At 42.5% G+C, this 27,992-nt stretch overlaps 2 protein-coding genes across 5 annotated transcripts in view; one reads left to right on the plus strand and one right to left on the minus strand.

Moving 5' to 3' along the window:
- The window catches only part of HEXA (hexosaminidase subunit alpha), a 36,094-nt gene extending 25,035 nt beyond the window's left edge, over positions 1 to 11,059 (minus strand). For all 4 annotated transcript variants that reach the window (XM_069067310.1, XM_069067309.1, XM_069067311.1 and 1 more), the window contains exons 1-5: positions 10,636 to 11,059; positions 4,015 to 4,104; positions 2,980 to 3,045; positions 1,382 to 1,428; positions 417 to 527 (exon numbers count right to left, since the gene is read on the minus strand). In XM_069067310.1, coding sequence (XP_068923411.1) covers positions 417 to 527; positions 1,382 to 1,428; positions 2,980 to 3,045; positions 4,015 to 4,104; positions 10,636 to 10,921 — 600 coding nt within the window. In that variant the 5' untranslated portion in view covers positions 10,922 to 11,059. The remainder of the gene's footprint in view (positions 1 to 416; positions 528 to 1,381; positions 1,429 to 2,979; positions 3,046 to 4,014; positions 4,105 to 10,635) is intronic.
- A 4,673-nt stretch (positions 11,060 to 15,732) lies between these two features.
- LOC138145609 (transmembrane protein 202-like) lies at positions 15,733 to 27,918 on the plus strand. Its single transcript, XM_069067312.1, has 5 exons — positions 15,733 to 15,861; positions 16,147 to 16,402; positions 24,576 to 24,722; positions 25,575 to 25,706; positions 27,226 to 27,918. Exons 1-5 carry the CDS (start codon positions 15,757 to 15,759, stop codon positions 27,456 to 27,458), a joined length of 873 nt encoding a protein of 290 aa, XP_068923413.1. The 5' UTR covers positions 15,733 to 15,756; the 3' UTR covers positions 27,459 to 27,918.
- Positions 27,919 to 27,992: the final 74 nt, after the last annotated feature.

Genomic DNA, 27,992 nt, shown 5'->3' on the forward strand with positions numbered 1-27,992 from the left:
AGCCAACACCAAAGCCCAACTTTATCTTGCCAGGTGAGGTGTGATAGGACCTCATATATCTCAGTAGGCAAAGAATAGGGGGAGAACTCCCAGGGTTCCATCTAAGCACAGTTATGGAGGAGGCAGAAGTATTGGCCTGGAAAAATCAACTAGGACCTTCAGGAGAACCTCAGGATGGTTAGGCCAAAGTCAGTCAAGCAGATACTTCTACTCTGACTCTTTCTCCCCACTGACCTGGGCATTGAACCTAATGGTTACCAAAGTCTGAATTCTGTCCTTCCTTCCCTCTGGAGTTTTCCAAGTAGGTCACCTCTCTGGGACTAGTGAAGAATCATAAAATCAAATGTTTCAGGAAAGAGTTTTAAAGCCTGCCACACTAATGCCTTGGGATCCCAATATGAGGAAATAATTCACACCAGTGTCTCCAGGATGGCTTGCAGTGGCAGGTAATGACGAGATGTGTCTAGCAGTAAGCCTCGGTGAGGGAATCGGGGAAAGTCCACAATTTCTGTCCACTTGACACAGAACTGAGCAGAACAAACATGAAAGGTATCAATGACACTCATTTCCCCACTCCCAAAGTCTATGAACAGATCCTAAGAGACCCAGTGGGCTAAGAAAAACTTTGCCAGGGGTGGCCAACACAAACCCCTTCTGGACAAAGCACAGCCCTGATCTTCCTGGCTTTCTCATGATCCTTTCTATCTCCAGTACTTAGTATAGTGCCTGGCACACAGCAGGAGCTTAATAAATGTTTACTGGCTGACTATCTCACAATTACCAACATGTGAAGCTGTACTTGGATGTATCCTAGAGGCCCAGAACCTAGGCCCTGTGTACTATCTTCTAGGAAAAGTCAGTATAAAGCCATACACTCAAAGGCTGCACAAAAGCAATCTGATCACTAAGTTTTAGTTTTTCCCTCCAGTTAAAAAAATATTTTATTTAAAATTTATTTTTTCAATTACATGCAAACAAAACTTTTGAACATTAAAAAAAAAATTAAGTTCCAAGTTCTCTCCTTCCTTCTTCCCACTCCTTGAGAAGGCAAGCAATTTGATACAGGTTATACATATGTAGTCATGCAAAACATCCCTCTAGTTTTTTATTTCTATCCGAATGCCTTTATTTCGATTTTTTTTAGTTGACATGGTTTATTATGCCCTAGGAAACCAGTAAACTCTAGTTATCTCAGGCAACCTCATTCTATCAAAGAAGGACCTTTAGTCACAATCCAACTACATCCCCAACTTTTGCATTTCCTCCCAAATCCTTTCTAGCTGGGAATGCCTCATACCACCCCAACACCAGAAAAAATTATGAAAGAAACAAGGCATTATTACGTTATGAACTTCCTTCAGTAACTTGGACACACACTCACCATACCCTCAGCGGATCTCCAAATGAGCTGGCTAAAAGTCTCTAGGCCTGTGGAGAACCAGAGGGGCAGGGTGAGGGCTGAGGGAAGTGAGGGAAGAAACTGCCCCAACCTAGAATGGTGCCCAATGTTGGAGGGTGTGATGCTTAGGCAAAGAAAGAGAGGGAGACAAGGTCAATGCTTGATTTTTCTTGAAAAATCAGAGATATATAATTCAACAAGCATTTCTAACATATTTTGGGGATATTTTAGCTGATCCATAGTGAAATAATTGAGAGAAGTTAACTGAAACCAGAGACATCTACCCATTCATTTTATCCATCTTTTCTTGGTCAGACACCATGCATCATTGAATGCTTGTATGGAATGGACAGGATATTGGCAAAGTTTCTAAACAAGCCTTAGCTCCTGCTGGGGCCTCTTCCTTTGGGAGATCTAGGTTTGAGGCCTGCTGTGTTATCTTCCTTAGCCTGCAAGGCTGGCTACCTTAGAAAGCTTTGTATTGTCTGTGTTCTCTTCAAGTTCTCAGATCTCAGCTCTTAGTGAAGAAGAGGGCAGCTAAGGGGAAGAAGACAGATTAAAACTGCCTCTTTGGGGAATTAAAGCCATAGAATTTCTAGAGTTAAAAGAGACCTTGTGAGATTCTACAACAACTTAAGAACTCTCTAGCCCTTAGGATACTTTAGAGTTTAATATAATATATAACTAGACTGTAATCACTAGGGACTCTGTGTTCTTCACATCTCTATCTCCGATAGTGCTAGTGTAGGATCTTGCATCTAAATAGGAAAGTGACAAATAATACATGTTGAATGAATTTGGGTTAACGTCACTCTGGAATGCCACAGATTCAGAAGTTTTGTTTTTCCACTATATTTATTTTTCTTTTCAAAATAACTAAAAAAAATTGTTTCTAACCCAGATGTTCAAAAGAGGAGTCACGTCAGGGGGAAGGAGCATAGTACTTCTTCCCACACTATCTTCCCTCTGCATCTGTCCTTATGCTGAACAAGGCCCAGCTTCTCCAAGCCTGTGTGAAGCAAGGCCTCAACTGGTTTTACTTCCTGGCACCCTGGGAAAGCTCACTGGATTCCATGTCACCAGACTGTGATTCCAGACCATAGTGGTCACAGCTGAGTCCCTTCAATCTTTCTTAGCCTGTTTCCTAATCTATAAAAAGGAGGTAACAATATTGGTACTACCGAACCATAAAAACTATGGAAACTTTGTGGCCCACTAGCTTACATAAATGGGAACTGCTAGTTTTTATTATTTCACCATTACTAAGGCTCCCTCCATCCAAACAATCCTCAACTGTTTCCACGAGAGGCTTTTCTGAAAGAGAAATTGCTACTGTGGCGTCTGAATTTTGTATACAGAGGGACACATCTCACAGAGAGGAAACCTGTGAATAGCTCATTTGGTCCCCCTGGGAGAGCTGGCTTATTTGCCTTACTCCTAAGAGGCCTTAATTTCCAATCCTCTCAACCACCAGACCCAGCAGTCAGGTACAGAGAATTCCCATTAGAACAAACTAATGAAAAATCAAGGTCATCCAACCCCTCATCCTCCCACTTCATGTGAGCCCCTGTGCCATTTACCTCTGAGAGCTCCCCAGACAGTAACAGCTTTCAGGGTGAAATGGTCATCACTGAGGGTCAGGGTATCTGAAATGGCAACAGAAAGAGTCTGCAGTCTTAGGGCTTGGAAAAACTGAACTTTGCACCTCAGTCTCAAATGAAAATAACCCCAAACCATTTTTGTTTTTCAAAGGTGAAGTTTCTAGCTCTGGCAGTTATGGACCAACAGTTTGGCTTCTGGGGGCTCTTGCTGGGGAAGGTAGGATCAAGGCATTTGGGAAACTGAAACCACATGGACCCACATCAATGGGCCAGAGAAATATTTAGCCACAGCCTGTATATATCTGTCACAGCAGTCATCGAGAGCCTCAGATGAATAGGTGGCAGGGGGTGTGTATGTGTAAGAGACATCATGGGTTCTAACATCATCTTTGTTGCCTCTGACAGGTTCTGATGCTTAATAAATCCTCAGTTTCCTTTTTGGGGACAGGAATTCCTGCTAAACCTCATCATGGAATATAAAAAGGCTTGGTGCTATAATGGATAAGAAGGATTCAGGATGTACTACCATGCCAGCTCCTTCCCCCTCCTCCTGAATTCACTTCTCCCCATTCACTGGGTGCCATATTTAAAGGGAGATCAGGTCTTTTTGTTTAATTCAGGGACTGAAAATACTCCTAAGGCTCAGAGGCATTCTGTGGACTTTGCCATTACCTGTAAGAAGACGCTCTATCTGGTGGAGCCTGAAACTCTGCTACAATTCTTCTGTATGGGAAGATTCTAAGTCTAAACTTCATGTAGCATCTAAAAACACTAACCTTGGGTTTCTTGGCATTTAAGACAATAAGAACGTGGCATGAACTTTTAAAGACCACAAGGATATACTCTGTACACCCGACACCCCCTGCTGTGACCCTTCTAGTGCCTTGACAGCTTCCAGGGGAATGGCTAGCTGGTTCAATAGTTGGGAAATCCTTTAGGGGCAGGGCTGTGCTGTCTGCTCTTACGGTCAAGCTTCCACTTTCACGAGATATTCAACCCAAAGACTGTGCTTACAGTTCTCCACAGAGTTCATTTCAGGAAACTGGTCACACCCAGGGACAGCCACAAAGACTTCCAATGAATTCTTTACTGTTTGCTTCAGTACTGCAAAGAGAAGAAATTCAAGAATCGCAGACACACCACACCAACACAGTATACACAACTGGAAGGCCATCTAATTTAATCCCCTCATTTTTTATAGATGAGGAAACTGAAGCTCAGGGAGATTAAGGTGCCCAGGGACACATGGTTAAATAAGGGTCTTATATTCCTCCAGTAAAAGGGCAGTATCTAGTTGAGGACCACACATCTTTTCTACTGCTCTGCTATTCTTTTTATTCTATTACCTTGTGTAATAGAATGTGTATATATCTTACACATACTTAGATTATTCATCAAGTGTTTTATGGACTTTAAACTACTGAAATGAATGTCAGTTATGATAATGTTAATCCACATGTGTGTTCAGGATGGAAACTTGATTATAGGAAGTCAAAGGTCATATCTGTTTTGTTTTGCCGTGTTTAGTGACCAGTTCAGAAGCCCAGGCTTCCAAAAACACTACTGGACAGCATCTGGGAAGATCATAGAATTGTGGACCTGGAATCTGAAGGGACCTCAGAGTCCAACCAGTTCAACCTCATTTTACAGATGAGGAAACTGTGGCCCAGGGAAGGTGTGACATGGGATTCTAACCTAGGTCTTTTGATTCAAGAGCTGGTATTCTTCTCACTGAACTCTACTGCCTCAAAAAGTACTTTTCTGCTGCAGCACAGTCCCAACCTAGGTGTGCTGCCTATGTGTCTCTAACCTAGGTCATATAAGATACTGATTACACAGGCCACAGCTCAGAAAGTCATTCTCTGGGGTAAAAGGGAGCACAAAACTTTCAATCTAGTCCCTGAAGTCAGCTAAAGAGAAAGGAAGCCTGAAAGAGTGCTCCTTTATCTTCCTGTCAACAATTCTCTCTCTTCCCTTTGTTCCCTCTTTCTGACCCCTTGGATTACAGATGACAAGTGTGGCAATCACAGCTACCAGTTGTATCCCAAGACCCAACACTGTAGTCCATCTGAAATGATGACTTTAATTCAAAGGTGACTAGGTAATCTCTTTACCATCTCCTTACTTATCTAGTGTTTCAACTTCCTCATCAGTGCTTTGTTCTGTCCTCAACCCAGCCTCCACTCCATCTTTTGGTTTCATGTTCTTATCAACCTCTCTCCCAAGAGCGACCCCTTCATTGGTCCTTCTCTTTTCTCCAAAACAGATTTTAAAAAGTCTTTTTGTTGTCTTTCACTTTCCTTATGAGTTCTAAGCTTCTGATACTACTGTTACAGGAATGTGCCATGACTTTGTATTCATTCTTTTGTTTTTCCTTGTGTCTCTGGAAAAATCTAAATTCGTCAATGAGTTCCCTGTGCATGCATAGTGTCTGATTTTGACAATTTCTTTTCCTCCAAATTGGGATAATTTCTCTTTGTATTTTCAGAATTTCATTTGTGAGATAGGACATATATCCCAGTATATGTAACTTGGTTATATGCTAAATTTTTTTTTAAAGCAATCAGGGTTAAGCAACTTGCTCAAGGTTACATGGCCAGTTATTTCTGGGTGTGGTGCTAAGTATCTGAGCCCGGATTCAATCTCCAGGTCATCCCGACACTGGAGCCGGTGCTCTTACTTGCTGTGCTACTTGGCCGCCCCTATATGCTAAATTTTAATCTGTGAGAATGTGACCTATCTTTTCTCTGAACTCTCTGAAACCTGATTCCTCCAAATCTAAGATGCAGGTTAAGATTCTGCCTATTCTCTCTCTTATCTACCATAAATTCTAAAAGTGAGTGGTCACTTCCCTATATTGCTTCCACCATTTCCATTCCAACAACCAGTTTTTCCTTGGTGAGATCAGGTCCACAGTAGAAGTTTCCCTTGGTGCTTTTACTGTTTTTGAAGGATAAAATTATCATTAAGGCAAGTTGTGAAAAATTAGTTGTTCTGCTTTTGTCAGACAGGGGACTCCTGGGGATGTTCGTATAACCAAAGGTTTCCTATCACACATTTCTACATCACACTTCCATTTCAAGCTTCTGATTTGTTTCCCCAAACCCTTTAAGCACCTCTGTTGAGGCGGGGTGGGGTGGTGGTTTATCACTTCTGTTTCTGCTTTTGCTGAGCTTCTTATATCCTTTCATCCTTCCCTTTTCTGGTTCCTGGATTTCTTCATGTGAGGTTCATGCATTTAAAGCTGAAAGAGGCCTTATAAGAAAAATGACTGTACCTGTCCTCTGGATGTTTACAGTGGCAGGGGTGGGGTTGAAGAGATGTAAAAAAATATAACACTGGATATTTGATGCAAAAGGATTTTACTCAGAAGATGGTAGGAAAAGAATTTTGTCTGTGTTTACCACACCCTTTTTAACAAGAGTAAACAGAGTAGCCTAATGTCATTAATTTGAAGGAATAGTAGATCTGAAGTCAGAGGGTATGTGTTTTAATCCTGTCTCTAGAGCTAACAGTGGACAAGTCCCAATATTTTTTGGGTGTTAATTTCCTTATCTGTAAAATGGAGTTATTTGTATTACTCATTATAGAGGCTGTTGTTAGGACCAAAAAAACAACACAATAAGATGTTTGTAAATGGTAAAGTGCAAAAAGAATGTTAGCTATTGTTGTTATTATCATTATTATTCACATTTTTGTGGAACCAACTAAATAAAATAATGCTGTAGTGGCCAATCATATTATAAGTGGGAGGAGATATGTACGTGCAGAAACCAGAGAAACACAGAGGAATACACTCCACAAAGCAGGGCAAGACCGTGTGGGCTTGCTAAGAGATGCAGAAGATAAAGACCTGACACATCAAATCATATATGGCCTGTTGAGGTCTTCAGTGACTAGTGAAGAAGGATGTGAGGGAGTTTCATTTGGATAGTGGAGCACCAGAACATAGAATGGAAAAGATAAAGCCACAGCTAAGCATATATGGAATTAGACAGTACAAGGACAAGAAGAATGGGAAGATCAGTCAATGATCTTCCTCATGAAATGCTTAATCTCTAATTTAAGATCTAGAGATGATAGCTCAGAGGAATTTGGACATTGTTTTTCTAATAAAATAAAATAACTATCCCTCCTCTCCCAACTACTATCTATTGCTAAGGACTGAACAATCCATCACCCCAGGGGAACAGATCAGGTGCTAAACTCAATCAGAGCATATTAAAGGTAAATGACTGCAGAGGGAGCCAAGTTCAATTTCTAAATCACTCTATTCCTCCAAGAGCTTGGAGAATACAGGCAACAAGAAGACAGTACCTTGAAGAATCTGGATGGAATCCAGAAATAGAATACCCAAGGGCCAGTGGTACCTCTTTTTCTTTGTGATCTAGAAGTGGCTGGGTAGAAGAACATTAACTAGATTGCTCCTTGTTATAAATGTGGGTACCAATGATAAAGGAGCTGGACTGAACACTAGCCTCTTAGTGAACTATCTGTATAAGTGCTAAATATCACTTTGTATTTTTAATGTTCCTACCATAGTAGATTTTTTTTTGGTCATATGGAAGGCTTTACAATGTCTTTCTGTTTATTTTTGTCTGAAGCTGTTTATAAGAAACTGCCATTTCATGAAAGAAACTTTCATTTGGATGGACATGATGTGGAAAACTCGTAAGGCTGAAGAGTAAAGAAAAAAGACAAACTAGATGGTGGGCTGTTTCAGGGGACTGGTTAACCTATATTATAAATGTATTTATTTCTTACTTAGGGTGATGTTAGGTTGTAATGTGTTTTTTTTTTATTCTGATATTTTAATGATGTGACAGCACAAATCAAGATAACTATGCAATTACTTCAATTACCTGTATTTTAACTTGAAAATTGTTGAAACTATTTCCCCCCCCCCCCCCCGGCTGATTCAGTTGAATTTTTGCAGAAATATGTAGCTGCATCCTGAAGCCACAAGAAAACCAACATAAGAATTATATTCAAAAGGAAAATCGGTGGAAACAGTCATAGCAATATAGTATACTGGAAAAAGTGCTAACCCTGGAATCCAAGCAGCTGCATGTGAATCCCTGCTCCTGCTACTTCCTACATTGTGACCTTGGAAAATTTTAATCTCTTTGGGCTATAGTTTCCACATCTGTAAAATAAGGGGTTTAGATGAAATAATTTTCATGGTCCCTTTGAACTCTAAAATGCTCTGATATGATTTTCTGGAGAAGTAGCTTGTTTCTGTGTCTGGGTAATTCTCATTAAAATCAGTTTTAATAATTTCCTGATGAATAAATAGCTCAATCTAACAAAAAAGATCGGTAGCAACAGGAAGTTAAGAGAAACTGGATTCTGACTTAATTTTGTGTTTCATAGGTGACTACACAGTACACAATGTAGCACTTTTCCACTGTTAACTAACTTTTCCATTTCCAGTTATCTGGTAGAACGATGGAAAAAGTTTCCACTAGAAGTGGTACCATCCAAATCTCAAGACTAGACAAACATTTATGTAGTGCCTTTTTTTTTTCTGAACTGCTACAAACAATACTAACTGGCAAACTTATCAAAATGTATCTGCTTGAATGTTGTGTTTTTTTCATTGGGGCTAAAACAGCAATTAAAGGGAAGAGGAAGGCTTGTAGACTAAGCTGTCAGTTCCATAATGGTGATATCTCATTTTATTTAAAGCTGATCCAGTAGGCTCTTAATGTTCGAATTTTTCATATCTCAAAAGATTAATGCTCTCTTGACCTTATTACAAAAAAAAGTCTCTTTTGAGCCTCTCTACTTTTAATTCCTTTCATCAGTATCAGACAAATTAATTGTGTGTTTAATTTCAGTGAAGTCACCTCTAAAGTTTTAGGTTTCATATTTAACCTATAATTAATTATTAAGAGTTGTAAAATATCATTTTTTTCTGTACCTTCATAATTGTCACCTCTCTATAGAAGTTCCTGGACAGGCTTTTAACATTCGAAATTTACCTATTACTGGTAGGTAAAACCACTGTTAAGGTGCAGCAGTAGTTAATTAAGAGAGTTCTAGAATTTAAATGAAAAGTTCAGTCTTCTATTCCCCTTTACACTACTAACTCCTCCATCAAACTGACACCTCCTCACTCAAAGCAATGCTGTGTATGGATGCTGGAATAATCTTTTTTTTTTTTGAGGGGGGAAGGCAAAGCAATTGTGGTTAAGTGCTTGTCCAAGATCACTCAGCTAGTAAATGTGTCAAGTGTCTGAGGCTGAATTTGAACTCAGGGCCATGTCACCTGGTTGCCCCTGAAATAATCTTCCATGAACAGAATGTCTAGGTAAAGTGGTGGATAGAATGGTGGATAGTTTGAGTCTGAGAGACTTGAGTTCAAATTTTGTCGCAGACACTTACTAGCTGCAGGTGTACTTGAACTCTCCAGCCTTAACTTTTCCCATATGCAAAATGGGGAGTGCACCTACCCAACAGGATTATGAGGATCAAAAGAAAAAAATATGTAAAGCAGTCTGCAAACCTTAAAGCAATATGTAAATATTGTCCATTATCAATATTAGTAATTTCTGCCTGGCACTTAGGGCCAAACTTCACCTCACCTCTACCCTCCCTATTTCTCCATCATCCTACAACCAGTAGTCCATACTACCCAAATTAATTTGTTGGCCCTTGCTCAAACTCCTTTCTACCTTTTTCATGCCCATTATTTCCTTGAAAAGCAGATCAAAATTCCCTTTCCCCAAGTAGTCTTTACTTAATAATTTGGTCAGATTTTGATCTCTCATTCTTGTTTGAGAATTCACATCAGTCTGCATTTTCATTGCAGATGCTTTGTATTCATTTGGATACACTGTTTTGTAATAATTTTAATATCATTTTCTTATCTTTTCTCCCCCAAAAGATTTTAAGTTTCTCAAAGCAGGGGGGCCACATCTTCCATTCCAGCCACTGGGCTGGACACAGTAAATGTTCAGCAACTACATTGGTATCTTGGCCCTAACACTGCTCTGAGGTTCCATGCTATGGAACTATGGGATTATTACATCCTGTGGGTAAAACCATCCCAGAGGAAAATTTTGCTTGTAAAGTACTTCAGTACATCGGTGCTCCAGTGTCTAAATACTCCTGGGTAGCTCCATCTTATGGTCAGTTCTTTTCTATAGCAAGCTGTCCTATGGAGGTTCCAATATCCTATACCAACGTGAAGTACAAATTCCGAAGTTTGGGTAATTGCAGTCTTTCTGGCTCATTTTGCTAGTCAGAGGACAAAGGAAAGAAAGGGACAGGAGAGGCAGGAAATATAACTGTTGAGGTGGATCCCAGAAGCTAGGAACCTGAAGAGAGGAGGGCGGCTGGAAAGGCAGGAGGAAGGCTTCTGGCGATGGCTGCGTGTATGTGCATGTGTGTGGGGAAGAGGGATGGGTGCCTTTGGGGTCATTCAGGGTTGAACCAAAGAGACCGAGAGCTCCTGGAGGATCAGTGCTTAGCACAGTGCAGGCGCTGAAGAAGTGAAGTCAGAGGGGCTGAGGATGACCTACCAGACTGGGGTGAAGCCAGGGGGAGGCCCTGGGGGCCACTGGCCTCGGAGGTCACGGGGCTGAGGGTGGGGGAGTCCTGCGGAGGTCGGGGAAAGGCCAGGAGGCTCACCTGGTCGGTCGGGGGAGGGCCAGGGCCCGGGCCCAAAGATGATGCCGAGGTACCGGACGAAGGCCTGGTCGAGCACCGAGCAGCCGGGCTGCACTGCCGAGGAGGCGGCGTACTGGAAGTGGAAGGAGCCGGGCTTCAGCGCAAAGGTCTGATTGGGGGACACGGAGATCTTCTGCGGCCATGGCCACACGTATGCCCCCAACTCCTCCGACGTCTTGGCCAGCGTCCCCACCGCCAGCAGGGGAAGCAGCTGCAGCAGGGCCCCGACCTGCCCCGGCCGGGCCATCGCGGACGGAGCGCCCACTGGGACAGACACCGGAGCCTTTCAGCCTTCCGCCAAAAGCTGGAGGGAGTCACATGAGCGCCGAGGTCAGGCGGCTACTCCATCGGGCTTCGCCACGGGATTGGATGACGCCTGGCCGACTGCGCCTGCGCGTCTCGGGAGGCCCCGCCCCCTCGGCCCAGCCTGGGTCCAGCCACACCTATACACTTGTCGGTGGAACTTTTGAATTTGCCCAAGTATTCTGGAAAAAAGAATGAAATTATACTGTGAAAGTCAATAAAATGTCCCTACTCTCTGACGCCAGAGAGTCCCCAGGAGATCAGAGTAAAAAAAGGTAGGATGTGTGTGTGCACATATGACTTATGTGTGTGTAGGCAGTACTTTCTCTAGTAGCAAAGAGTATAAACAGGTGAAATCTCCATTGACTTGGGGTTGGCCAAATGCATCGTGTTGCATATACATAAATACATATATAGACATATATACACATGCATGTATGTGTGTATGTTAAGGGGTCTCCTGAACTTGTCATTCTGAGTTACCATATTTTCCAGAAACACTGGACCAAATTATGCAGGAGACACTGAATATGCCAAGGATGACAACTGTTCCCCCTCCCTTCCCCCCAGCTGACATAATTTGTTGTTTGCATCCCAAACCTGACTCCCTTCATGTCCTTGAGAGTCAAGACAGGCGCCAGAGAGTCTGTGCTAGGCTTGTGCAGCTGGGACTCTTGTAAGTAAGGAGACCATCATATCTTCATGATCTAGTAGTTCCCAAGGGAAAAGAATGTGACTTTTGCCATCACCTTGATCCTCCTCTTTGGGTCCCCACCCAAAGTCTGTCCTTTTCCCATCTTTACAACACCTTTCCTCTCCCATGCCATGCCCCTAGTTGATTTCTATAGTTCCTCTGTCCCTAAAATATGTGATTCTATTTCTGTCTGTTCATAGGCAATAGATTTAGCTCCTTATCAGACATAATAAGCATGACCTTTGCATTGAAGCTGATGTCAAGGAAATTCAGTGTATGGCATCTGGCCATGAACTTACCCTGTTATCATGCTTCTGGCTAAAGTTTCTGATAGATCTTGGTTTATAGGTGCCTTGAACATTTTGATTGGGCAGCTTGGTGGCACAGTGGATAGAGTGCCTGGCTTGAAGTCAGGAAGACTCATCTTTCTGAATTCAAATCTGCCCTCAGACACTTACTACTGTGTGACCCTGAGTAAATCACTTACCCTTTTTTGCCTCAGTTTCCTCATCTGTAAAATGAACTAGAGAAGGAAATGGCAAACCTCTCTAGTATCTGCCAAGAAAACCCTAAAAAGGGTCATGGAAAACTGGACTCAAATGAAAAGCGACTGAATAACAACAGTAACAACCATTTTGATTGTTAACTTCACTAGTAATATATATTGCCTCACAGGAGAATGACTTTAGCATTAACTGGGCCATGTTTTATCCAATTCTGTTACAAGACCTTGAGAAGAAGGTTGTTTTATAGGTCTGGTTCAGGTTAAAAATTGTTCCATGTCAGTGCTTATGTCTTTGAACCATAGACATGAGGCCATGCATGAGGGTACAATAATTGAAATACTCCAGAAAATTCATGTTACTCTTTTGGCTGAGGTACATCTCATCTTCTTTAGTCCTTGAGTTGCTGTAACCACAAAAGAATTCATTATCTGGTTGTATAATGTAAAATGTTTTCATCCCAAGCTGGACTCCCTGTATGTCCTTGGGAGTCAAGACAGGCATCAATCAATCTATCATTTGCCTAAATTAGGTGATTTGTCCAAGGTTAGAAGATTAATGAGCCACAGAAAGTGACACTTGAAACAGTTCTTAATGATAAAGGCATTATAAACATTGAAAGTTAACCTGCCTCAGACAAACCCAGGATATTGCTGAGAACCTTTGCCAGTGCTCCATTTACTTTATTGTTTAAATCTATTTTGGTCACCGACTAGCAGATGTGAAAAAGTCACGCTAAAGGAAAACATTTCCAAATTTTCATTGTTTTTGAAGATGGCTAGTGACTTAGCAAGAAAAGGTTTTTTGTTTTTTTTTCCCCCCAATTTATTTATTTTTAGTTTTCAACATTCATTTCCACAAAATTTTGAGTTACAAATTTTTCTCCTGGTCTTTCCTTTACCCCCACCTCAAAATAGGAAGCCTACTAAATACCCCTTCCCCCAATCTGTTCTCTCTTATATACTCCCTCATCCCAAGAAAAGATTTCAAATGGTGTTTGTGTAGGAGGAAACAGTCATACCTGGGATTTAGCTGGGTAGGTAAGGAAAGGCAGATGGGGGATATTCAGGACCTGGAGAAAAGACACACAGGGGTAGGACAAATGATTGGCAATGATATATGTTCAAGCAGGCAGGCATTTGGTTTCATGCCCTCTAACTGTGGGTGTTCCTCAGGGCTCTGTCCTGAGCCCTCTTCTTTTCTTTCTCTACCTTCTCTACCGACCTGATCAGCTTTCATGGGTTTAATTATTATCTCTGCAGGAGTTGCTCCTACGTACATATCCAGCCCCTTTATCTCATCTGAGCTTCAGCCTTTCATCACCAGCTGCCTACTGGACATTTCAAACTGGATCTCCTAAAGACATCTTAAACTCAAAGTGCCAGAACTTATCTTTTTCCTTCTAAAATCTATTCCTCTTCCAAACTTCTCTATTTCCCCTCCAGTCTCTTAGGTTCATAACCATAGTGCCAGGCTTGACTCCTTTCTCTCCTTCTTTGCACATATCCAGTCAGTTGCTAAATTTTTCTATTTCTGACATCCCCGGTGTTTCTTGTGTCTGATCCCTTCTCTCTTCTCACATAGCCACCAGCTTCGTTCAGGCCCTGATCTCTTACTTAGACTGTTGTTGTTTGTCCTTTGTTTTTGAAGAAAACCAATGACATCGTGGGTGATGTCTTAACTTGTGAATAAATTGGATTTAAGTAAAGCACAGTTGCACAAAGTTGCCAGCCTCACTCTTTTTGACTCATTGAAATCCCATGGCAGGATAAAAGTCAAGACTGCTGATGATACCCCAGGGTGCAGTGGATGATCTTGTCTCTTTGATGCCTGACCTTGCTCTCATCCACCCATTCTGCCGGGGAAAGGCTTTACATGCTTGGGGTAGACATACCCCAACTCAGCGACAGGTTTGAGGTCTGCTGGTTACCCTCAGCCTGGTTTGATTGTCTGCCAAGATGGTTTACCGGGGTGTGGCTGCTTCATGCTACAGTCTCTTGGAACCACAGCTGAGAGTTGGGAGAATCAGGTAGACACCAGAGGTGAATGGGAAGCCCTGAAAAGGGCTCGGCAAATGCTCACACCAGAGTTCCTCCTGAATATCCCATGTACCCCAATGTCCTAATTGGTCTTACTGCCTCAAGTCTTTCCCTCCTCCAATTCATTTTCCACACAGTGACCAAAATGATTTTCATTAAGGACAAATCTTACTCGTCACTCCTCTGCTTAGTAAACTCCAGTCAGTCTCTGTTGCCTCTAAAATGAAATATAAATTCCTCATTTTGGACTTTTAAAGCTCCTCACAACTTTGTGCCAACCTATCTTTCCAGTCTCATTATACATTACTCTTCCTCCTATACTTTTTGATCAGACAGACTTTCTCTCTGCTCCTCTACGTCCTGTCTTCATGTCTTTGTCCTGGCAGTTGCCCATGCCTAGAACATACTCCTTCCTAATTTCTGCTTCATAGAATCCTCATTTTTCTTCAAGATATAGCCCAAGTACCACCTCCTCTGTGAAATTTCTCCTAATGTTCCCAAATGCTAATGCCCTCCTCCCCAGCTAACTTCTATTTATTTTGTATTTATTCTGTATATATTTATTTTGTATATACTTATGTATATACATATTGTCTTCCCCATTGTGGATTCCTTGAAAGTAGATATTGTTTCACTCTTTGTATTTGTATTTGTATGTGCCTGATACATAATCGGGGCTTAATGAATCCTTGTTGACTGATCAATATTGGAGGCTAGGCAGAGGTCCTGAAGAGTGGGCGCTTGGCATCAGAGAAGTACACTAGGAAGCAACTGAGGATTGAATCTGATTCTAATCACTGGCATCCAGAAGTGGCATCAGCTGCTTTGAGGTAGTGGGTGCCCCCCACTGGAGGCCTGCAAGCAAAGCCTTTTTAGGTATATTGGGGGTGAGATTGTTAAGTTATAAATTGAACTCTGTGACCTTTGAAGTTCCTTCTTAGAGAAGAATCTGTGCTTAGGTGATTCTGGTGGACTGAGAGAATAAGAGTTGAAGGAACCACAGGAAGAAGTCAGACTTGGCATGAGATCAGAGTGGACCACAAGCAAGTCTGCCTTGAAACTAAGGGGGAGGGGGAAGGGAACAAGCATTTTCTTTTTTAAGTGCATACTATGTGCTAGGCACTTTGTTTAGTGCTTTACAAACATTATCTCATTTGAAAGGCATCAGCAAGTAGGTTCAGCACTTTTTATGAATTTTATTAATAATTTCTCTCTGTACCACTGGCTTTAAAAAAATCTCTATCCTCTGAGGCAAGAGATGAGAAGAATTCCTAGAATTAAGGAAGCCTTTATAAAATGACTTGGGAGACCAGGAGGGTAGAACTTGATGGACTATAACTAGTAGTAGATAGTAACCTTTGGGTGGTAAATGAGTGAGTGTGGACTAAGGATTAGGGAGAGAGGATTGGACACTTGAGTTCTCCAAGCTTAGTAAAAGGTGGCAGTGCCCTTTGTGTGTGGGGTCTTGGAGAGGGAATAGAGAACCTCCACCCATGCTCTCAGCTCTGCCCCCAGACAAGTTCCGTGTCAGTTAGGAGATGTGATGGAAGGCCATCAGCTAGCCACAGAAGAGCCATCAGGACCCACAGTCCTGACCTTTCACACCCCTCGAATTCAGAAGATCAAAGGAGATCACTCCTACCAGAGGGTGAGCAGGCCCTTTAGGGAAGGTGCTTGCTGCGAGGGGAAGTTGAAATTAGGCAGGGACTGTTAGAAGTTGGGTCACTAGGAAGATTCTTTTTTTCTCTAGAGATATGTGTTTCTCTTCCCCATGGGAGAAGGGGGTAGGAGGCCTTGGGACCCTGAAATCTAAGAGTTTCTGAGAGAGGCCCTAGTTCTGTGGGATTTAAGAGTTGTGTCTGGGTATGTGTATGGGGATTGATTTTATTTGAGTGGAGGAGTGAAACATTCTCCATGATGTTTCCTTCCACAGCGTGTTCTACCTACCCAAAACCACTGGGTTGCCTTATTGTCACCATGGCAGCAGCAGCATCTCCTGAAGCAGACCCATCTCTATATCCGAACATTCTGTGCTATGTTGTGTGGGTTCACTTTGGTCCTGCTCCTTTGCATCTCCCCGATGCCCTGGGTGCAGTTCCTCTTGGCAAAGAATGGCCTTGAGCTCCATGCGGGACTCTGGACTGTGTGTGAACACCAGCTCTGCTGGAGCCACGTACCCAGGCCACCCTGTGAGTTTTCCCAGGGTCTCTCAACCCCTCACCAACACCTCTGATTAGTTCCCTGCAACACCTCCACGTTCCCTTACTGAACTCATTGCTCCTTCTAAGGTTTCCCTGCCCCTTCTCCCCAGTGTTCAGGGTTTTTCTTCTTCAATTGGCCAGATTTATCTGGGAAGATAGCACAGTGCGGTGAATAGAGTGATTGATGATGTGTCAGGAAGACCTGGGTTCACATCTTGACTGTGTGTTTTGAGGCAAGGCCTTTTTGGTCCTCAGTTTCCTGGTTTGTAAAATAAAGAGGAGGGTGAGCTTGATGATTTCTGCAGATCCTTTTAAACTCTAAATCTATGCTCTCTTTACCTGTATGTATGTCCTTCCTGCCCCTCTAGCATATGTCCTACTGCCTTTTAGGTAATTAGGGCCTAATTTTCTCTGCCTTGATCTCTTATCACTTGTTCAGAGTAAAAGAGCTGATATCAACTATTTACAAGTTGTAGAGTAAAGAGACTGGTTTGTTGAAGCTGGGGAAGTGTAATCATAGCAGGGACATGCTTTTCAAGAATAAACTCTTTTGGATGCCTTTTCTTTTACGATAGCCATTTTAATAATAATAATAATAAAATAAGCTCTCCCTTATCCCAAAGAAAAACCAAAGGACATGACTAGATTTGACAGAGCATGCAGCATGCAGCATTTCACACCCATAGTTCCCCACCTGTCTAGCAAAAGGAAGGAGGTAGCTCCTCATCTTTTTTTTATGGCCAAGATTGGTCCTTATAGTAATTCAGTTTTCAGCTTTATGTGAGTGTTATCTTCTGCATTGTCGTAGTGATTTGGTATGTGTAGTGTTCTCTAGTTATGTTTGCTCACTCTGTATCTGTTCATTTAAGTCTTTCCCTGTTTCTTTCTTTTTTGTTGGTTTTTTTTTTGCTTTTTGGAAGGCAACTGGGGTTAAGTGACTTGCCCAAAGTCACATGGCTAGTAACTGTGTCAAATGTCTGAGGTGGATTTGAACTTAGGTCCTCCTGACTCCAGGGCTGGTGCTCTATTCACTGCACCACCTAGCCTCCCCTCCCTGTTTCTTTCAGTTCCTCATATTAGTTATGTCTTATGAGGCACTAATATTCCATGATGTTCACAGACTCCGGTTTATTCAGCCGTTCCCCAACTGATGGGCAATCCATTAGTTTCCAGGTTTTTATAGCAGGAATGTATTGCAATATATTTCTGCTTGTGTAAGGAACACTTTCAAAGTTGAAGATCCTGTGACATTGGCATATATGATGCTAAACTCTACCCTTTGTTCCTACTCAGCATATCTTTCTGTTTTGCCCAGACTAGGCATATGGATATCAATTTAATTAAGCTAAGTGGTGTAGTGATAATGTGCTGGGTCTGGAATCAGGAAGACCCGAGTTCAAATCCAGACTCAGACATTGGCCAGCTTTGTGACACTGGTCAAGTCACTTAAACTCTGCCTCAGTTTCCTCATCTATAAAATGAGCTGGAAAAGGAAATGACAAACCAATCCAGTATCTTTTCCAGGAAAACCCCAAATGGGGTCACAAAGAATGAGACATGACTGAAATTACTAAACAACAAAGAGTCACAGGAAGGCAGTTAGATGGCTCAGGGGATAGAGTGCTGGGCCTGGAGTCAGGAAGACCTGAGTTCAAATCTAGCCTCAGATACTTAGTAGCCTTGTGATGCTGGGTGAATAATTGTCTTAGTTTACTCAACTATAAAATGGGGATAATAACAGCACCTAACCTGGAGGGTCGTTGAGAGGATCAAGTGAGATAAGATTTTTTTAAAAAAGTGCTCAGCACAGTGTCTGACACAAAATGAGCATTATATAAATTTCCCTTTCCTTCCTTCCCTTTCTCTTTTTCCCCCTTCTCCCTAAAACCCTTCTCATATTTATATATTTTCCTATGATTAGCTTCTCTACAGTAGACTCTCTGATGGCTGCCTGGAAGATCCTTTCTCAAAGCTCCTAAGAGCACTAGGTGCATTCTGGTGGTTTCGCCTCATGGCCTTATGTTGGAAAATATCATGCCTCTGACCTGTTCATATTATTGGAAAACTCCTTCCACTTCCCCTCGTATAGCTGACATTGACCAGGCCAGGGGGGTGAGTAAGAAAGCGGTAGAGTGCCCATGAGGTCACACAGAGCAGTTTTCATCAGAACAGACTGAAGTTTTTATGGGCTTCTACTCCTACGAATCAAAGGAGGAGGGATGTGCATTGGAAGGGGTGGGGAGAGATTTCATGGGTTATATGTGCAGAGATGGAAGAACCATAGAGATCATCTAGTTCAACCCCCTTGCACTTTATAGTGGAGGAAACCAAGGCCTAGAGAGTTTAGTGACTTGCCCAAGACACATAGCTAGTTAGTGGCATCATGAGGATTTGAACTTGGGTCTTTTGACTATAGGATGGTAGGGAGAGGTTCAGGGATGTGTTGGTAAATGTTCAACAGTTGGCTTTCTGGAAAAAATGTAGTCATGACACACTTTTAAGTTGAATCTGCATTGTTAATTCGTTCTTAAGTCTAGAATATCAACAACACAATAAATCAAAGCCCTAATTTTGCAGTGTTTGCTTATTTCTGAGGTGCATACTGAAAATCTTGCAGTAGCTTCTGTGAGTCAGTTTGAGCTGGCTCCAGCACATCCCTGAACCTTGTCTTTTAGCTGCAACTTAGCAGTCTTCACATCCTCTCCTTAAGGAGTTCTGCCTATTTCCCATCAGCCCTTCCATCATTCCGTTCACACCTTTGTATCATCATCTCAGTGATCCCAAGACAACTTGTTTACTCCTTCCTACAGCCAGGTGGAGGCCCTGGCCTTGGTCGCAGAGTGTATCCTAAGAAATGCTTCCAGAAAAGTGGAGCTTGTGAGGTGAGATGGTGATGAGGAGGAGACTACTATCTCACACAGGACACAGATTTGTTTTTTTTTAAGAAGCAGTTTCACTGGGAGCTCAGTGGCTTAGGAGATGAATTTAGATGAATATACTCATTCTGAACGAGAACTTGAAGATGAGGGAAACTTCTTGGCAGATTGTGTTGAGCACTGAGGGATGAATGGAGACAGTGGAGACTTGTCATTCATTCTGATTTTTCAGGGGACCTCCACAGTTTTGAGGAAACAGTTAACAGTGACATAACTATTTCTAGTAGGGCCCAAAATCAAAGTGTGCAGTGGAAAAGTTCCCAAATACCTAAAACCCAAGAAAGCATGTGTGTCAGCACCCCAAGGGAAAGTACTGTTGATTTGTTTCTTTACCATCACTAGCATTGTTCTAAAAGCAGAATTTATTCATAAGGTCAAAGGTTTGATCATGCTTATGACTTAGTAGCTTTTTTTGGGCAGGGGAAGGGCTGCTTTTGTTCTCCAAATCTAGCATCGATCATGGCTATTCTACTGAAGTTGCTTTCTGCAAGGTGTTACTTGCCAAATCCAAAGGCCATTCCCCCCCCTTTCCTTCTCCGTTCTCATCCTTCTTGACTCTTGGTAGCATTTAATCCTGCTGAACACTCCCTTCTCCTCTTGTGTATTCCGTTGCATCATCCTTCCTTGGTTATTGGTCCTAACCACTTCTAATTCTCCTTCACTGGCAGAGGAAACCCCTTCACTTCCCTCTCCCCCCCAACCCCCCATCCTTTAAATAGGTGTGTCTCACAAATAAGCCTGTGTGAACTAGTAGAAAAGGTGTTGGAATTGGAGGTGGAGGACCTGTCTTTTCATCCTGGCTTTGTCACTTATCTATGTAACTGAAGACAAATCATTTTCTCTCTGGGCCTCAGTTACCTCATCTGTAAAATGATCCACTTACCTAGATTCTGAGATCCCTCTCAGCTCTAATTCTAAAATCCTATGATTTTGTAGCCTTCTGTGTCTTCCTGAGTATAGACTTGAGATTGAAGGTGAAAACAAAAGGGAGGAGCATTCCCTCTTTCCTCTGGAATGTACCCATTGTAGGCCAGGTCACACCTTTCCTTCTTTCATCACCTCTTAGTACTACCTAGTCTTGGCTCTCAGTTTTACCCTGGCAGAGATCTTTCTCTGTGTATACAAGGGGAGGGATAATGAATGAATGAAGAAGCATGATCCTTCCAACTTTGGGCCAGAGAGCAGATGATAGTCTCATTTTAGCCTCAGGGCAGACTACCTCCCCAATCCAGTTTAATGCTGCCTTTTGGAAAGCTTATACAAATTATTAATCACCAAACTCCTAAGATACTCTCTAATTTTTAGCTCACAGCCCCGTGTTTGCTATTGAGGACAGACACAAACCTCAAAGCAGTTATGAGCAATCTTATTTTTTATCTAGAGAAAGTTGGTCTGGGTACTTTTAAAACAGAAGATATAAACATAGCTTTGAAGAACTGAAGAACTTTAGAGTAAATGTCTTCCATTTCAGGCAGCAAGAAGGAGAGCAGAGGGAAAAACCCACTTTCCTGTTGGTATCTGTTTAACCAAACAGAAAGGCAGAAAGCAGTGACTTTTGACTCTGACTCTGGCTCTGACTGCTGAAAGTGGTATTACTGCGCCTGACAGTGGTCTCCACAGGCCCTAGGCTCCCACTGTAGTCTACATTTCATGTCCTCTCCATACCATCTTCTTGACTACTTGGAAACATGCAGCTGCCTCACTTGCTACTGCCTTCACCCATTGTTGTTTTCATTTGTCACCTTTCTCTTGATACTGTCCTAGTTTCTTCCTGGCTGTGAAGAAGTCAGTGCTGGCTCTTTGAAAACTACATCTCCCAGAAACCCACATAGCTACTTTCTGAACACTTCTCCTTGCTTACAGGGGTCTGTTTAGAAAGTTGGTTATTTTATTATTGTTGCTGTTGTTTTTTTTAATATTTGGAAAGGATTTTTTCCTTTTTTGTGCAAATTTTATTTTTAAAAAATTAACAAGGGGTGCGGCAGTGCAGTGAATAAGAGCACTGGCCCTGTAGTCAGGAGGACCTGAGTTCAAATCTGGATTCAGACACTTAATAATTACTAGCCATGTGACCTTTGGCAAGTCACTTAACCCCAATTGCCCAGCCTTCTCCCACTCCAAAAAAAAAAATTAACAAGCATTTGTTTTCCTTCCCCCTTTAAAAAAAAGCCCAAGCCCTTATAATAAATTGTACATAATAAAGGGAAAAAAACCATTCCCACATTGGTCACATCTAAAAATGTATCTCATTATGCACATTAAATCTGTCACTTCTCTAGCAGGAGATGGTAGTGTTTTTTCATCATCAGTCTGCTGAAATCATTAGTCATCACATTGATGAGAATTCTTAAGTTTTCAAAGTTGTTTGTTGTTATTGGATAAATGGTTCTCCTGATTCTGCTTACTTCACTTAGTATCAGTTCTTAGAAGTCTTCCAAGTCTTCTCTGAAAGTATCTCTTTCACAGCTTCTTATGTCGCAGCAGCATTCTGTTGCATCCTTACAACATAATTTGTTCAACTGTTGTCCAGTTGTTGGCACCTTCTTAGTTTTCAGTTCTTTGCCAAGCTGGTTACCATATTATAAACTGTCCTCTGTCACTTTCTCTCTCTATACTTGATCCCTGGGTATTCTCATGCACTTACCTAGATTGTTATCGCCTCTCTGCTTAAGACTCCACAGTCTTTATCTTAAGCCCTAATATTTCTCCTGACCACAGATGCTTGTGGTTCATCTTCACATGGGTATCCCACTGACTTCCTAGACAGCAAGATGACACAGTGGGTAGAGTGCTGGATTTGGAGTCAGGATGACATGTTGAAGTCCTGCCTTGGACCCTCATTAGTTGTGTGACTCTGGGCAAGTGACTTAACCTTCATGTACCTCACTCAGTTTCCATATATGTAAAAGAGAGAATTGGACTCAATGGAGGTCTCTAAAATCTCTTCTAGCTCTAATCCCATTATCTCAAATTCATTACATCCCAAACTAAACTAATTTTTCTTTTAAAATCTACTCCTTTTTAGAATTCTGTTTCTATTGATGGGATCTCCATTGTTCCCAGGGCCTAGGTTCAAAATACTGGACACCATCTCTCTCTACCCTACCATTCCTATATCTTTGTTGCTAAACTCTCAATCCTGCCTTCATAATTCCTTTTAGATTTCTCTCTTTCCACTCCCACTACCAACCCCTCCCTCCTTGTTCAGATCCCTGTCTCTTGGGTGAATTATTGTACCAGTCTCCAGACTGATTCCCTTGCTTCCAGTCTCTCCCCTTTCTAATCTTTCCTTCACATCTTCACCAAACTAATCTCTCTAATGCTTTGATTACGTAATTGCTGTGCTCAGAAATCCTGAGTCTAACATTCAGTATCTGACTACATTATTCCATTTCACCTATTTTCTTGTAGCTGAGCTGGTCTCCTCACCTTTCTCTGGCTTCTTCCACCTCTGTGTTTCTTCTCTGCATGTCTTCCTCAGGCCTTCTTCTGTTAAGGCCCAATTGAGGCTTCACTTTTCAAAATTACATTTTAGTTTTTCAATGATCAAACTTCTATTTTTTTCTCCCTTCCTCCCTCTCCTCTCCCTCCTGGAGGAATTATTTTGCTCTTCAGGGTCTGGGTCTTGGGCATTCCTGGCATCTCAGTGGCTCTTTATCTATTTTGTTTACCTATTTTTCCAGCATTTTCCTCCAGACAACCTTGTTCATCTAGCTGGGAGCTTTGTAGACTGAGTCTGTAATCCTGGCCCCTCTGGGTGATTCTTCCTCCCCATTCCTTGGCAAGGGACCAAGTCCAATATCTGTTTTCTTTTGCCACACCCTCCCCCATACTGGGGAGGCTCTGGGTGCCTAGTCCTTTCTGCAGGCCCCCCTGGGAGACACCCTCACCTTTCCCCCACAGTCTGCTGTTGGCCTGGGCCCTTGGCAGAGACTGCCATTTCTCCACTGCTGACCTAGCTCAGAGCTCTGGGCATTGAGTCTCAGCCTGCCTCTGTTCCCCAAACTCTGTTCCTAGTTTCTTGCCCTGGTCACTTAGCTGTGGGGAGAATTTATGATCTTAAACTATTAAAACTATTAGTTTTATCTTTGATTTCCCAATCATTCCTTTGTATTGGCATTCTTCTTAGATTGTTGTTGGAACAGTGGTGGGGGGAGCTAGGATAAACTGCTTCTTCCTATTCTGACATTTTGGCTTAGTCAAACTCAGATGTCATTTCCTCCATGAAAGCTGACCCAACCCCCCTGCTGCAGTGATTCCTCCCTTCTCAAATGACAAAATAGCCTTAAATGACAAAGGAGATGTCACTTTCCTCAACTCCTCCTAAGCACTTGTGTCATTCTGGCCTGTATTATTTGTGTGTCTTATTCCCCACTGCATCCCTCCCTCCCCTTTCCCCCAACTAGATTGTATGATACTTGAGGACAGGGCAAGGATTACACTGTTTTTCATTTTCATATCCCTAGAACCTACATGTATTGAACTGATTTTTGTAGCTCACAAAAAGGTAATCAAGAGGCTGACTTCTTTACTATGATAATGTTTCTAGCTCACAGTGAAATTTCTCTGAAACAATTTTTAGACCAAAAATGAAATCATTCAGCTTGATTACCTTTATCACCAAAGTTGGTGCTTACTGACTTAGGGACCTTTCCAAAAATTAAATCCATGCTTTGAATATTTGTGGCTCTGGGAGATATCAAAAAATGTCATAGGTTCTGAAGGCAATTCCCAAATATAGAGTTGGTTCCCCAAATATTTCAACCATGGCAGCCTAATTGGACCATGTTGTGCCCAGCTAGGTGCCAGCCAAGGTCAGTTCTTGTCAAGGGACAGACTTATTCTGTCAGGCTCACTGAAATGCCAGTCTCCTTACTTTATAGTCACCCTCACATGCCATAATGTGAGACTACATCAGTCTGCTTCCCATCCCTCAGGTAGTCATGCTTTTATCCTTTTTTTGCATTGTGAATGAAAGGAAGGCACTATTCTCCATGTTTAGGCATTTTGAACATTTTGGAGAATGTTGGAGAACTTTGCTGATGTTCCTGAAACAGGGGGGCCACCTGATCTGGCTGAGTATAGCTGGTCCTGCTTCTGTCCCTCTTTGCCCTTCTCTTCCCTAGTCCCTGAACATCCTTGGGGTGGGAGTGGGGGGCTGTCTCCTGTCCCTAGTCCCCTGTTCCCAGTCCCCAGTCCCCAGCCTGGCCTCTTGCTTTCTTTAGACTACCTCCAGATCTCCAGGATATTCTTTCTCCTCTCTGCCTTCACTGCCTTCATTATCCTCGCCTGGGTCATCAGCTCCTGCCGGCATGGGAAAGAGCCCAGTACTCACTTGGATTGGGGGGTAGCCATCCTCTCTTTGACTTCAGGTACATACCAATAGTAGCAGGCTAAGCCTCTGGCAAAACTTTGAATTCCTCAGAGTTCACCTCTGATGCTCTCCCCTGAACCTAGTCCCTTCCCCCACCCCCTTTTCACAACTGGCTTTTCTAGGTCCTATGTCCCTCTAACAAACTCATTCACATGGAAGGGTTACCCAGACCTGGTTTAGAGCTGGAAGGCATTGGAATGGCAAAATAGGAGCCTAAGGAGGGCAATGTTCATTCCAAAAGAATGAAGGTTCTCATGGTGAAATTTCAAATTCCTGGCAGGCCATTGCTGGTGATGGTGGAGGCAAGGAAGTTTCCCTGGAGAACAACAACATAGGAGAAAAAGCCCTGGGCTAGGAGCCAGGAAGTCTGTGCTGTGGTTTCAGCTACACTGTAAATTATCTGAGGAAATCTCTTAGCTTCTGTGAGCCTCAGTTTCCTCAGCTGTAAAGTGAGCAAGTTGGACTTGTCTCTATGGTCCTCCCAGCTCCGACATTTCATAGTTCTGTGATGCCAGAGGACTTATTATGGAGCCCTGCCCCCGTCCATTTGTAGTATTTTCAGTTGACAAAGCTCTTTTATGAGAGATAGACCATGAAGTAAGTAGAGCAGGTATTGCTGCTCTTACTTTAGAGTTGGGTGAGTGAGGTCCCTGAAGGATAGCTGACTTACCCAAGGTCATACAGCTGGTAGGGTGCAGAAATCTGGCCCTGGAAGCCAGACCCAATCATCTCCAAGCCCAGTCCCACTGCTTTCTGCTGCACTCTTTTCTATGCAGCTAGCCCTAGCATGGGACACAGTCTGGGGTGGGGGCAGGAGGAAGGGGGTGACTCTTTCTTCTCTTGTTCCTAGGAGCCAGCCTGTTCTTCTGCCTTGTGTTTTTTCTGATGCAAGTCAAAAACTACACTAGCTACAACATAGGTTCATCTTACCTTTGGATCTTCCACTTCAACTGGTGGGGTAGCTTCTTCTACACAGTGGCTGGTGAGTTAGACCTGTACTGTATAGTGGCAAAGGGAGAGGAGAGCGAAGCCCTTCTGGGGAGGGAACGATAGAGCCCAGAGACAAGAGACCGCATGGGAGATTACTATGGTTAGAGGCAAAGAATCCCAGCTCAATCACTGGCACCTGTGTGACCCTCTGGGCCTCAGTTTCCTCATCTCTAAAATGAAGGGGTTGGACTAGATGCCTAGTTCTAAATCCACTGTCCCGAGGGATGGAGCTACTCTGGGTCTTCTTGCTGTACAGGGAAAAAAATCCCATGATTTACAAGTCCTTTGTAAAACAAACGATTTCCATGTTAGCAAATGATCCTTTACAAAAAACAGTTACAGATTCCAAGTGAGGAGAGACTTCAAAGGCTATTTCAGCCTACCGTTTTGTTTATATAAGAGGAAACAGAGAGTTTTAGTGACTTGTCCAAAGTCTTATGGGTAATTGAGCCACAGAGCTGAGACTGAATCAGGTCCTTGACTATAAATTCAGCATCCTTTCCCTTGTACCCTGCTGCCTCCATTTTGCTTCCTGTTAATTCTGTCAGTGTAATGGTTTCTAATGAAAAACTCTGCTTATGGATAGGCAGCAAGCATCTGCACTCTTCACAACTCTTTTGTTCTACTAAAGGATAGCAGTTATTCTTATGTATCCTTTCCATATCAAACATCACTTGCATCTCTGCTACTATATTCTGGGCAGCTAGGTAGCACAGTGGATAGAGCACTGAGCCCGGAGTCATGAATACTCATCTTCCTGAGATCAAATCTAGCCTCTGACACTAGCTGTGTGACCCTGGGCAAGTCAGTTAACCCTGTTTGCCTCAGTTTCTGTATCTGTAAAATGAGCTGGAGAAAGAAATGTCAAGCCACTCCTCTATTTGTGCCAAAAAAACCCAAAAGGGGGTCAGGAAGAGTTGGACTGAAAATGACTGAACAACAAAATCAAAAGCAGGTCCAGAATTCTGCTCGGGATGGTGATTTTCAAAACCATCCATATTGCTTCTGGAGAGCCAGGATAATTACAGCATCCCTGTGGTAAATTAGGTTAAAATGGTGCTGAGGGAGCAGGGGCGCTTTCCCATCTTTGGTTGGATTGGGTTTTGCTCAGTATCTTATCTCATGGGTGAGTTTTGTGTGTGGTTCCCTGTGTTTTTTTGGTGGAGAGGTCCAATGCTAGGTGAGTCCTATTCTCTGGGATGCTTCACCTTCTATTGGTCTGTGAAGATGATCAGCCTTGACTAGTGGGTAGCTGTGAGGATTTTCTGAGATATTCTCCTTCCCTCAGAAGAGGTCACATTTGCTGCTTTACTAACAGAAAGGCAGAGAGCATTATCAGTATTTCATCTTTAGATCCTGCAGGATGGGCACACAGTTCCGAGCAATGAATAAAATTTTATGACAACAAAATAGTCCAGAGGCCCTGTGGAGTTCCTTGTATTTCACCTGTAACTAATACTTAATGCAACCTACCAGCTGAACCTTACACTGACTTTTCCCTCTTTATTTAGGGCTTATCTCCTTCTTCAACTACAAAACCTTTGGGATTTTGCCCTCTGATCTGGATGCCACTGAAATTCTCCTAACAAGGAGAAGATTAGGGATTAATCCAAAGATGTGGTCAACACCAGCAACAGAAGAAGAGGCAGAATCAGAGATGGTTGTGGATCCAATAGTGGAAATAGAGTCCATAGTAACCTCTTTGGGGAGGAAAGATGACCACAAGGTCAACAATAATAAATAGAGATGGGAAAAACCAAATTGAGTTTACCTTAGGGATAGGGCTAAAGGGTGGAGGAAAGGGACGGGACAGAGAGAAGTATTCTATACCCTTCGTAGCTGGGGCTGTTTGTATTAGAAGTAACTCTGAGGTCACATAAGAAGGATCCTGCTCTAGATTACACTGTAACCCACTGAAAAAGACAAAATTAATGCTTATAAAATAGCATTTGTGTTGTCTAAGGTACCTGCAAGTTATTGGTCACAAAGCAAATTTATTAAAGCAAAGATTATCCCAGAGAGAAGTGTTCAGGACCAAGAATGGCAGAGGCTGGTAACACATATGCAGTGAGGACCAGTACATTTCTAGAGATGCTAGTGACCATAATATAGGTTGAATGGAGAGGAAGAACATGTGTGGTTGGCTGGAAATACTCATTTTTTTCCTAGTGACCCTCAGAGATAGAGCTCATTTTAGGGAGACAAGAAAGTATAGTCCTAGAACTCTAGCTAAGTAAAGTCAGTTCTCATCTTCCTTTATGACTTTTTAATATTTAAT

Source organism: Petaurus breviceps, unplaced genomic scaffold (assembly GCF_028583685.1).
Source record: "Petaurus breviceps papuanus isolate PSGF00001 unplaced genomic scaffold, PetGlider_PUasm1.0 90740, whole genome shotgun sequence".
Taxonomy (NCBI): Eukaryota; Metazoa; Chordata; class Mammalia; order Diprotodontia; family Petauridae; genus Petaurus; species Petaurus breviceps.